Genomic DNA, 13,394 nt, shown 5'->3' with positions numbered 1-13,394 from the left:
GCTATAATCTCATTAGCAGACCTAAAAAGTCTAATAACCATGCCTCAAGATTTCCAAACACCTAGTGTGTAAGTTTTCCCTGTTTGTCTTATAATGCTATTTGAGTCTGGGCATATTAGGACTTATATATGTTAAATAAAGCAGTGTAAATATCTGAACTAAAACTCATTTTGTGTTGCTATAGTTTGAGCACCTGAATCCTAAAGTCCAAAATCCAAAATGCTAAATACATTTTGAGCACAGATAAGATCCACAACTAGAAATTTCTATATCATAAAGCATTGCCTCATGCACAAAATTATTTGAAATAGTATATAACATTATCTTCAGGTTGGTGTGTAACACTTATATGAAATATAAAAGAATATTCTGTTCAGACTTGGATTTAAATCCCCAAATAACAAATACCCCCAATTCCCTAAATAATTCAAAATCCGAAACCTTTCTGGTCTTAAGCATTTTTGGAAAGTGATACTGAACCTGAAGTAAAAATAATTTACTAAACACAGTTTATTGTTATTCCGCTCACACGCGTAGTGTGTGGCTCAGGATTTTATCAAGAGTAGCACTTAATTCACAGAGACAGTACTGCCTGACTGTCCCGGCACCCAGTGTATCCACAGTGCTTCTAAGCTTACCTTCTGCCATTTGGGTTTATGTGAGACACGGAACTGAAACTCTTTGGCCGTGCATTTTTTCCCTTCCTTATTCCTAAGAGGATGTGAGGTGACTAACTTTAGGCCTTTGCATTTGATACTAGCTTTACAGAAGATATTTTCAGTTTCTTATTTCATATTCTAGGCCAGTGGAATGCTGGGTATAGAACACCATTTATAAATAGGCAATGTGTTTACACACAGCAATGCAGGAGCTGCCTTTTGTATTCAGAGTAAACTCCCAAACTAAAATAGAGAGACTATGAAAGCACCAGGCTTGTGAATTTACACCATTTATAGACCAGCTCCACGAATGTTTTATGTTTACATTTATACTATGCCCATGTGTTTATGTTTGCTCTACGTTTGTCTGGTCTGGACAGTTGTTTTCAATTCCTGCCCGAACACCATTGAGAATTTTAATAGAATATTTTGCATTTCTCTTTTCTAGGATATTGCAGAAGCAAAACGAGCCTTTGCTGAACAGGCTATACCCTCCTCACCCCCAAACAGGAAGAAGAAGAAATGTCACTTGCCGCTCATTTCCAGAAAGTATCTTGCATTCATTAGCATTCGGCCTTGAGGTTTCAGCTCTAACTGGGAGAGAGAAGGAGAAAAGACATCGTCAGAATGGGAAGCCAGCCCTGGCTCGAGGACCTCTTAACTAGCTGCATGACTGATGGCAGATTTCCACTAGAGAGGAGATCTCGGCTCTTCTCCACGCACGTTCATCATCACCGTGCCCGCTATTATCAGAACTGTGCAGCATCTGGGACAGTGGCTGGCCTTTTATGGAATAATGTCTTGGCAATTCATTCATTTTACCTGAGGTTCAAAATGGACAGAAGAAAGAAGATTCAAAACCGGAATCTGTTTTCCTGCAGGGTGTTTACCTGAAGAGCATAAGAGCTTATCCCCAGATATTAATCATGAAGACGTATCCTGAATGCCAAGCCTTGCTCACTTGGGAAGAAGTAGGTCCTAGGGAGTAAAGATAAGTCCTGCTCTGAGGGGGCTTTCTTTCGCTTACTATGTGGGCTACACATCTAGGTAGATCAGGGTATACTCCATGGAGTATCCTTTTTCTATCACAAGCATTTGTAAAATGACTAAAGAAAAATTTAATTACGTGATTCTTGAAAGTTTTATATATGTATATGTTATTTATGTTATATATGCATGTGTGAATAGTTTTTAAATTACTAAATTATCTGACATGTATTTTAGAAAAAGTACATGCATGGTACTTATATATTCTATGTATTATTAAAATTATTCGAGTACTATATGTATATATATGGACAGTATCATACCGAAGACAGAAGAGCAAAGTGACATTTTAAGACTTATTCAGAATACCATGTAATGTAACATACACAGGAAGGAATTAGATATATATCTTTATCTATGTAAATATTTATATACACGTGTATTTGAATATATGTATGCATGTATGTTCATATACACACTTATACATATATGATACATGTAAAATCATCACACTATGCCATTAGTGGAATAAATAGATTAAGACATGACTTTAAAGTGACTCATTATTGATCATCATAGCAGCAGTTGCCTGTACTAAGGAAGAGACAGCAGGAACTGTTCTGTTGAACCCAGAGTTAAATTTCAAAGCATTGAGGGACATTTCTCAGCGGCGTGACCTTGTGCAAATCACCAAGTCTTCAATGAACTCTGAAAGACTGGCAACTTGCAGTACCCCTGCCATCAGAGTTGTGTGATGTAATAAAGCTATGTTTTGGAATAGCTATAAACTCTCATGCAAACTTAAACTGATTAATGTGAAGAGAAGTGCTTTAGACCATAAGAATTTAACACCATCATTTTCTAATCTCTGGTATTGTAGAAAATGGAGGCAAAAACAGAACAAGAAGGGGGAATTTGAGACCCATCTTCAAAGGAAACTGAAACTTGGTCAACACGGCATTATCAGCATTCAAGTCAGCAAGCCATTGGAAAGTCATGTTTTATAAAGCCCTGGGGAGTGACTGGGCAAAACCTTGCAGATACTCGCAACCATGGGAAACACAAAGGGAGGACCAATGTGTCATTTATAGCCAAGATGGGCATGAATGGCAAATTTGAGAAAATAAAAAAAAAAATCAATTTTAAAACAGCTGATAAACTCAGAAGCAAGATAAAACATAAATTCAAAATAATCTGGGAGCTCTTGAAATGAAAGTAAACCAAGAAATAACCCCCAACAAATAAGGCTTAAGAATACAGAGAGCCTGCAACTTGGCTATGTGAGGATGTGGATGTTGCTGTGTACTGCTGTCCAACGGTCCTAGGCTGCAGATGAAGTCTTACAAGTGCACACTTGTGTCTACTGCATGCCTGCAGTCCTGACACTTGGGAGAATGAGACAGGAAGGCTGCTGGTAGTTCAAGGCTAGCCTGGTCCACATGAGGCAGAGGACTGCTGATACATCAAGGCTAGCCTGGTCTACATAACAAGTCTCTGTTTGAACAAAACAAAATGGAAGAGGAGGAAGAGGAGAGAAATTGCCAAAACTCAGGGTGTGAAATTAAAGGCAACTTCAAAAAGATAGAAAGGCAAACTGATAGTGAATGAAGTTTGTACTTTATGAGAGAAGGATAAAAAATCTGATTATCTGTTCCTTCATTGAGAAGAAAACATGGTCAGTTATAAAAATTAAAGAGAGGTCTAATTTCAACAAAATAAATTAGGTAGAAAGTAGAAAATCATGGAAACATTCAGGCACAGGGAAGTGGGAGTTTCTGTAACTTATCTCTTCCATCTCCTGTGTTTCAGACCCAGCCAGAGCCCCACATCTCCATTAGCTTGAACTGTATAAACTCCTTCACACCAAACCCAACATCTGCAACACCCGCCAGTTCTTTAACCTTTCCTGTTTGCTTAAGCAGCCAGTCTACAGGAGTTGGAATTGCCACAATCTCCTCCCCAAGTGGAGTGAAAGGCTGCTCCATGTGTACTGTTGAATGACATTGCCTAAATGTATGTCATCTTGGGCACCTTAAAAAATCTTGGCATGTTGTTGTCCTTAAATATTAACTTAGTGACAGAAAGGATGAGTTATGTACTTTTCTTAAGAAGACAAAATCAATGTGAGGTCATAAGAACACAAGAATGCCATTTCTAGGTTTCCATCATTCCCATGTGAAAGTTGTAACTTAAAAGCTTTTAGAAGTCTTGCTAAAATCTGAATTATTAGAGCAGGTAGAAAGGTAAGGAGTTTTACTACTTTGGCATAAATGACATAAACATATGGAAATATTTTTCTGGCTTTCAATCTATATAGAAGATATTTCCGTGGTACAAGGGTGCAACTTCTGAGGGAGAAGGCCCAAGTCAGAGACCTCTGTGGGAGTAGGCCCAAGGCAGAGACCTCAGCCACAGCAGGTACAAGGGAGTGACTGCCCAGGGAGCCAATGACCTCCACCAGAGCAGGCCTGAGCCAGCGACCTCTACCTGAGCAGGCCCAAGCAGGCAACCTCCATAGGAGTAGGCCCAAACAACCTCCGGGATTGCAGAGCGACACTCAGGAGTGCCAAGCAACCTCTGGGAACATTGAGAGACCTCCAGGTGACTGCAACCATGGCCCTGACTGCTCTGTGAGGAGCAACCATCTGAGCCTTGGATCCACTGGCAACTGGAAGATTGATCATTAGAGACACAGCCCCCACTACACCTATCAGAGGAAAAGATGGGTAGACAAGATAAGAACACACTCGATACCACAAAGAGCAACACAACATCAACAAAAACTAGTGGCTTTACAACAGCAAAACTTGAAAACCCAAATATAGATGATGCAGAAGAAAATGACCTAAAAAATAACTTTAGGAGAATGTTTGAGGCCCTTAAAGAGGAAATGAAAAATTCCCTCAAAGAAATGGAGGAAAAGACAAATGAAATATTGGAAGAAATAAAAAAAATCTCATAAAGAAAATCAAGAAAAAGCAATCAAACAGATGAAAGAAATGATTCAAGATTTGAAAACAAAATAGAGACAATAAAGAAAACAAAATCCAAGGAAGTTCTGGAAATGGAAAATATGAGAAAATGATCAGGAACCACAAATGCAAGCATAAACAGCAAGAGATGGAATTGAGAATCTCAAGCACTGAAGATACAATAGAGGAAATAGACTCATTGGTCAAAGAAAACATTAAATGTAACAAAAGCTTAACATAAAATATCCAGGAAATATGGGACAACATGAAAAGACCAAACTTAAGAATAATAGGGATAGAAGAAGTCCAACTTAAAACACAGAAAATATATTCAACAAAATCATATAAGAAAACTTTCCCAACATAAAGAAAGATATGCATATAAAGATACAAGAAGCTTACAGAACATCAGACTTGACAAAAAGGTCCCCTCATCACATAATAATCAAAACACTAAACATACGGACTAAAGAAAGAATATTAAGAGCTGCAAAGGAAAAAAGGTCAAATAACATATAAAAGCAAATTTTTCAGAATTACACCTAACTTTTCAGTGGAAACAATGAAAGCCAGATGGTCCTGGTCATGCGTCATGCAGACACTAAGAGACCACGGATGCCAGCCCAGACTACTATACTCAGCAAAACTTTCAGTCACCATAGACAGACAAAACAAGATATTCCATGACAGAACCAGATTTAACCAATACTTTGCCACAAACCCAGTCCTACACAAAGTATTAGAAGGAAAACTCTAACCCAAGGAAGTTAGCTACATCCATAAAAACACAGACAATAGATGATCTCACAGCAGCAAATCCCAAGGAAGGGGAAAAGACACACAGTAACATCACTATCAATGAAAACTAAAAAAACTAGAACTAGTAATCACTGGTCATTAATACCCCTTAATATAAATGGACTCAACGCACCTATAAAAAGACACAGGCTAACAGATTGGATATAAAAATAGAATCCATCTTTCTTCTGCATCCAAGAAAACCTCAAAGGCAGACATCGCCTCAGAATAAAGGGTTGGGAAAAAAATTTTCCAATCAAATGGATCTAAGAAACAAGCTGGTATAGCTATCCTAATATCTAACAAAATAGACTTCAAACTAAATTCAATCAAAAGAGACAAAGAAGGATGTTTCATGTTAGTCACAGAAAAAATCCATCAAGAGGAAATCTTAATACTGAATGTCTATGTCTCAAATACAAGGGCAAAAGAAACACTACTAAAGCTTAAATTATACCTTGGGCAGTGGTAGTGCATGCCTTTAATCCCAGCACTCAGGAGGCAGAGGCAGGAGTATCTCTGTGAGTTCAATGCCATCCTTGTCTACAAGAGCTAGGACAGGCTCTAAAACTACAGAGAAACCCTATCTCAACCCCCACCCAAGAAAGCTTAAATTATACATTAAACCCCACACACTAATAGTGGGAGACTTCAAAACTCCCCTCTCACCCCTGGATAAGTCTGTTAGTTCCAGGAGTACCTTAAGAGTAACAGACAATAACTGTTATTTATAACCTGAGATCCTCCTCTCCATACAAACATATCTGAGGTTTTCATACACCCTTCAGTTCATGAGTAGTCATTGTAATTATCAAATCACAAGGAGTATATGATAGGCTGTTTGCTTATCCATGACTCATGTCCTCTTGCCTTAAGGACAACAGGGTCATTTCAAGCTACTCAAAAGCCAGCATCATGGTGCATACTAGCTGTGTGTGGTGGCACACACCGCTAAACCCAGCACTTGAGAGGTGGAGGGAGGAGGGTCAGAAGTTCAAGGCTTGGGTGCACACCGCTCATACGGTTCACAGCTCTGATATTTACCCATATTTCTGTCCTTCCATTGTTCTTCCGGCATCTCTCCGCCAAGGAGTAGAGCTCCACGGTTGTTTCCGATATGAGGTCCACATTTTTGCCCTTCACGATGATCTGCATCACCCTTCCCTTGTTAATGTGGGCATCAAAAGTGCTGTCCCAGGGTGGGTACATGGTTGGCTTTTTCTGAATGTACATCTGCCCATTTTCTAGGGAGAGAAAAATACTGTCTCTTTAATTACTCTGCTACAAACTCCGGAGAATAATTCAATTCCATTTAATAGTGGCCACCATTTCTATTGCTGTCATGTACATAATTCTGAGACAGTCTAGGGCAGAATAAGACAGGTACATTGTTAGATGTAAGGTAGCACATTGCATTTTATAAGTCCGATATGGATAGTTTAAGTAGCAACCCTCTTAGAATTACTTAAACTGGAAATTTTCCTTTCCCAGTCAATGGTTTTTTTTTCTCTCTTCACTTTGAGAGTGAACATCTGAGAACATAACCTTTAAAAGAGTCCCTTGCTACTAGGCATGGTGGTGAGCACCTATAACGCCAACACATAGGAGGCTGAGATAGGAGGATGGAGGGTTCACAGCCAGTTTGTGCTTTGTGGCAAGACCACGTCTCAGATAACCACACACACACACAAAACCAAGAAACACAACCACACTCACATAGCTCCTCTCAACACACCAACCAAGAAAAGAAATCCCCAACCTACCCCTTTAAAAACCTTCCTTTCTTATAATAGCTTGGTTCTATTAATTCCACTGGCATCTGATAAAAATGAAGCCCCCATAAAGCTGCTGTATTTATATGAAAGACTCAATGACATAAGTTGAACTTATAAGGAATGATCCCTTAATATTTTTTTTAAATAATTTTTATTTGCCACAAACACATGGAAACAAAAGCCTTTGAAACAAATGAGTCCTTAGTTCCTTCTCCCCACCCCCATTTCTTTTAGATAGTGTGTTACTAGATAGCCCAGGTTGGTCTCAAATTCACTGTGTAGCCCATGCTGGCCTTGAGTTCTCTATCTTCCCACATTAGCCTCTCAAGTGCTGTGATCATAGGCACGCGCCTCCACACTCAGCCTCCTTCTCTAATCTTTGAAGATATGGCTTAGAGTATATAAGCAAAGGCTGGCAAAGGCTGAAAAGGGACCAGCAAAGCCAACAGCAGACTCACATGTGATGACAGGCAGAAAAGTAAAGGACCTGGTCACAGGAACAAGAGCTGTGACCGGTTTGAGTTCTTTACAAGAATCTTTCCCAGAAGCTCCCTGGCAGGGGCAAGAGTTTACAAATGGAATTAAGTCATTTTGTTGCATCTACCCACAAGAGATCTCTGGTTTACAGTCTTCGGTAATTTCAATAGCAGAGGACTGCAGTAGTATTTGACTGCTTCTTCTGAGAATAAGCCTAGTAAATGTCATCTTTAGCAATTCAGAGACATTGGTGGTGCAAAAGAAAAACAAATCTGCTTGAAGTAGGAATGTGAAGTCATTTTGACATTCTTTTACAACACAGGAGGCTAAATAGAGTGGGCGTTTAGTAGTAAAGTCAAGCTTTAGGGAGACACAGCCAGTAGAGGTATAAACTGTGACACTGTGAAGGATTGAATAGGAAGGGGGTGATTAAAATGTTAATATACATTTTCATTAAGTCTTTGAGACATTCATACAAAAATACAATGTATTATGATAGTTTCCACCTTTGTATTCCTCCCAGGTTCACCTCTGATCCACCCTCCACACACCCCATTTCCTCCCAACATAGTTTCCTCAACACTGAGTCTCTTTCTTTTCCTCGTCCTTCTTCTCTTCTACTCTCTTCCTCCTCCTTCTCTTTCTCCTCCTCCTCCTCCTCCTTTATTCTCCAGCAAGTTCAGTTTTCTGTATTCTCCATATACATTGGTGTAGAGACAACTAATGGGGCCTGGCCAACGTACCAGGAGTTACACCTTTAAAGAAACCTGACTCACTCTACCTCAGAAACCACCAACTGGCAATAGCTCTCCAGTTTGGGGTTGGGAACTCATGAGTTTCCGTAAAAGGAGGGGGAGATTTTTATGGTTAGGTTAAAAAAACAATGATAGATTGGGTTCTTTGAAAATCAATAATGATATTATTTATCATATTCTCTAAGCTTCCCTATTAAATTATTCCTTTTCACTATATCCATTCTTCATGCTCAGAGAAGGGCAGGCATCCAAGAGTCAGGCACGAGGTTAAGAATAACCTAAAACGTAGGCCAGAACTCAGAATCCTGTTGTTCTAATTTCATCTCTGTTGTGTGATTAAACACCCTGACAGAAAGCAACTTAGGGGAGAAAGGCCTTATTGGGTTAAATCCCAGGCTACAGTCTATCACTAAGAGGGAACTCAAGCAGCTAGCACAACAATAAAGAGCAGAGAGAAATGCATTCTTGCAAGCCTACTTGTTTGATTGCCTGTTTTTGACTAGCTTTCCCCTCTCTTACACTGTTCGTGGATCCCTGCCTAGGGAATGGCCACTCAAATGGACTAGGTCTTCCTACGTCAACTAACAGTTAAGATAATTTCTCAAAGACTGCACACGGGTCAACATAATCTAGGTAATCCCCCATTAAGGTGCTCTTCCCAGGTGATTCTAGACTGTTAAATTGATAGTTAAAATTAACCAGCATGCCTGTCTATGTGTGTCCAGCAAGGGCTAATGTTTCCAAAGGGTCCCAGGCTGACAGCACATTTCCTGTTTGCTCCCATTCCCCTGACTCATCATGAAAAATGCAACCTCACACCCTAAATATGGCAAGCTGTTTAAATTCTGGAGAAGGAATCTTTTAGTTAGGTAATATCTACAGTGATTTCTTTTCAGAACATAACCTGGACAAAAATAAAAAATAAATATCTAAAGCCCACTGACTAATCTGTTGGAAAAACAGTTTTGTTCCATTTCTTTTTTCTGACAGGGTCTCTTGGTCCATATGGCTGAGATCAAGTTCAAAAGCAGGCCCAAAGAAGAGGAAAGGGGAAAAAAAAGAAAAGACAAGAAAAAAAAAAAAAAGATTGGCAGGCGGCAAATGTCAGTGAGACCTGAGGCTGGAAAGAGGGCCAGATCTACAAGACCCATTAAGTCAAAAGCAGCTTTGAAAAGACTCAGCCATTTTACACTTCAAAGATGTCTGTGACATTTGCAAGAGTTTAGGTGGAAGCAAGCGGCATTTTCACTTTTAAGACAGTGGAGGAGTCTGGGTGGAAGAGAAATCAAGAGCATCCAGACAGTCTCCTAGGCTTTGATGCACTAGTAAGAGGAAGGGAGCATGAAGGGAGGTGGGGGTGGAGAAGACGATAAAATTTGGAAACCCAGAATTCGTCATTTTCAGCATCTAGAGAGAGGCTCTCAATGCATGCCTCAGTTTCTTCTCGTATCCACAGATGTTCCCAGCCTCTGACAGAGACCATTTTAGGGCCACTCCATTGAGAATAGCGTTCACATCTCTGCCCTTTTCTCCTCTTGCCCTGCTTTATCTTCTCAGCCCCCATGGCTAGTCATCACACCTTAACTGCTGATCACCTGCCTTCCTCTGTGACTGCAACGTCTGGAGGAAGGGTCCTCTTTGTAGACACTGAGTGTTTTTCTGTCTGCTCTATCCCCAGGGCTCTCACAGTGACTCTCCATCAGTGTGTGTGCGTGTGCATGTGCGTGTGCGTGTGCGTGTGCGTAAGTGAATTGAGATACATCCTATACAGCTCTCCTTCCTCACACAGGAATACAGAACAAGGCAGGAAGGCTGGGAAGGTCTGGGGATAAATAGCTTCCTTCCTTTCCTTTGGAAGAGACCTAAGAATATTGAAATGAAGAGGTGTGGATCAAGTGGCAACCCGAGGGCCTAGTCACCAAGGGATTCTTTACCCAATGGGATTGTTTTGACAGAGCTGTCTAAACTCACAAAATCAATCTTCGGGACATGACTACAATTTCCTCCTCCTCATGTATTGCCTGTATATAGTCACAGTTAATAAAACAGAAATATTCTTTTATTCATGTAGAATTCTAGCTGACTCCTTCCTAACTTTCTCAGAAAAGGCTCTGACACAAGCAGTCTTTAGAGTTAATCCCAAAATCTAGGATTAGACAGGTTTCATGTGCAGTCACTGAAAACAAGGAGTTGTTAGCACAGGTAATACACAATCTACTCCACCTTACTAGATTTCTTCTCCATTAGCCCCTTGTCTAATTTCCCTAACTTGATACTTTCCTTATCTCTGTTCATGGGGGAAAAAATGATACAGCGAAATAGATCTGGTCAGAATCCATCACTAAACCTGGGTCCTTAAGAATGTCTTTAGTCTTTGCTGGGTACCAGCATCCTAAACTGTGAGATTCATTTCCATCAACATCTGATGGAAGGATGAGGAAAGTCTTGTCTAGCCTAGCCACCACCCCCTCTTCTCCCTCCCCCATATTGACCCCAATTAACTTACCTGATTCCACATACTCTTTGACAAGCACAGCACAGTAGGGGTTCACGGCCTCACCCTGACAAGCCTGGCAGGTACCACAGTCAAAGTTGGATAAACCAATTCGAAGAAATGGTGACATGGTTGTTCCCTAGAAAAGTGACAGAAGACAAAGACTGTATTTACAGGTCCCTAAGATGAATTATTTTTAGTTTTCCACCTCCACTTAGTGTCTTATCATGGATAGCCAGCACTCCCAATGGGTCTGCTATCCGTCTGAACAAATGCATTTATTTCCTCTTCTGAGAAGCACATTGCTGGGTCCTTAACTGCAGACTGCTTGCAGAGAGGTCTTTGGAAAGCCTGTGGCTAACCTCGATAGTGAGAACTAAGGGTTAATTCTGCTCAGTCATGGTTGATAGCTACACAGTAAGGCAAACATTTTCCAACTTTTTCTTTCTTCAAGTAGGTGCCCAAAGCAAGCAGAAAACGAGTTGGTGAAGACCGAGCCTATTTTAGTCACGCCAGTAAACATGACACCACAACATTCTTACGTAGTCTATTTCTGTGTGTCATGGAATTGGCTCTCAGCAGTCAGCAGCTGATCCGTATTTACTCTGGATATTTTCAATATGGTTTGCTCTTGTCGGAGACAAACACATGTTCATACAGACACAAGCAATTAAACTACTAACTGTTTCGAACCACTTTAAAAACCTCCAAGCCATTGACCATTTTCTGGTTGTGCCTCACCCTAAAGGCAAAGGACCTCATTAAGGCCAGGGTTCCTAATATGTTTCCTCAGAGCTTTACGTGGAAATCACCACAGTGTTGGCTACAGGTTTCAAGAGTTAGTGTGATTCTTTTTCAAATTTTATTTTAAAAGATGTATGATTTTATTTACTTGTGCATCGGTGTATATGTATGAATGCATGCACATAGCCGAGGAAGCCAGAAGCCACTGCTGAACACTAGGAGTTGGAGATACAGATACAGACAGCTACGAGCCATCCCGTGTGATGCTGGGAATCCACTTCTGGTCCTCCGCAAGAGCAGCGTATGTTCTTTACCGCTGAGCCATCTCCCTGACACCATAAGCCTGCATCTTCACCTGCAGCTAGGTCCATCTCTGCTTGTTCTGCCACTTTCCTCAACTAAACACCTTTTCCTTTATGTTTCCCTGCATGTATATATGTGTGTGAGTGATGAGCAAATATGTGTGTATGTGTGGGTACATGTACTTGTGTGAGCGTGTGCATGTGGCGGCCTATAGTTGACATGGGGTGTCTTTCTTGATCACTCGCCACTTTATTTGTTGATGGAGGGTCTCGGGCTCAACCCCGAGCATGTGAATTCTTGCAGTTCTAGTTAACTGGCTTGTCCGGGGATCCCTGCCCCTGCATCTTGAGTGTTATGATTACAGGCTATTGCCACGCTTGCCTGGCATCCGTACAGGTGCTGGTGATTTGAGCTCCTCCTGTCTTTGCACATGTCAGGCAAGTCCTTGATCTACTGAGCCTGTCTCCCAAGCTCTCCCTTTTATTTTCCCACCTGTTTCTTCTTAAATTCCCGTAGGTCTGAAGCTATCATCTAGTATCAGCAACAAAGAAGCATCCTTGCTTCCTCTCTTCGTGTTCTAGCTCATAGTAAAGGTAAGAAGGTGATTTTGACTTGAATCTGGAGGGATCCTTGACTCCTCGAGCCCAAGTTACTACCATGCTGACCTTTGGTGATTCGTCATAGGCTATTTCCAGCTTAGGCTCCTAACTGGGCAGCAGTAGCTTAACCTAAATCTGTCTTAGGAATAAATGGGAATCTGTAGGTTTGCCAGGGATTATGTTACCGGGTGGAGGGAAACTCAGTGAAACTTTCTTCTCCTGGAGGTCTAGTGTTGGTAGCAGAGATTTCTGATTTAATAAGTGATGCAGATTTGGGTGTGTTTCCCCTGATTTATCTATTCTATGTCCTTACTCAGAGCATTTTGACAGTTTACTCAATGCTAGTGTCTGTTTTCCAAACTAGTGAAGGGTTTCCCTTTCCAAAGGTCTAGCCACAGTGACATGATAAGACATGTTGACATCTAGAAAATAAAACAGGCATTGCAAGGGCATATATGTCAAGCATAAAGAAGAGCTATGATCAATGCTAGGGCGGGATAACGTTAACATAGAGAAGTTTTGTGAGTTACTTTTAGGGGCTCAGAACTCATGGAGAGAAGAGGAGAAATTTCCTTGGGTATTAAGCTAGAAAGGGGAGTGTCTTGCATACAAACAAATGTCCATGTGGCACATGGTGTCCGAGAACTGGGGTTTCCATGTTTTGTTTGGTGAACTGTAAATGCCAATCAATTTCACCTTTCCTCACCACCCACAACAGTCCTACAAGTCACAACACGTGTGCATGGATGATGACAGGTGGGTCAGGATGCTTACTATATAGCCCCAACTGACCTGGAGCTCCCTCTGCAAACCTGGCTGGCCTAGAACGTA

General features: G+C 40.9%; 1 protein-coding gene across 1 annotated transcript in view; it reads right to left on the bottom strand.

Moving 5' to 3' along the window:
* Prkcq (protein kinase C theta) overlaps positions 1-13,394 on the bottom strand; it is a 133,525-nt gene that overhangs the window by 71,503 nt on the left and 48,628 nt on the right. The window contains exons 2-4 of the mRNA XM_038333649.2: positions 10,930-11,056; positions 6,461-6,660; positions 1,193-1,253 (exon numbers count right to left, since the gene is read on the bottom strand). Coding sequence (XP_038189577.1) covers positions 1,193-1,253; positions 6,461-6,660; positions 10,930-11,047 — 379 coding nt within the window. The 5' untranslated portion in view covers positions 11,048-11,056. The remainder of the gene's footprint in view (positions 1-1,192; positions 1,254-6,460; positions 6,661-10,929; positions 11,057-13,394) is intronic.

This window comes from Arvicola amphibius, chromosome 6 (assembly GCF_903992535.2).
Source record: "Arvicola amphibius chromosome 6, mArvAmp1.2, whole genome shotgun sequence".
Classification (NCBI taxonomy): domain Eukaryota; kingdom Metazoa; phylum Chordata; class Mammalia; order Rodentia; family Cricetidae; genus Arvicola; species Arvicola amphibius.
Note: the sequence above shows the minus strand (reverse complement) of the source record. Positions and strands in the feature narration are given on the sequence as shown.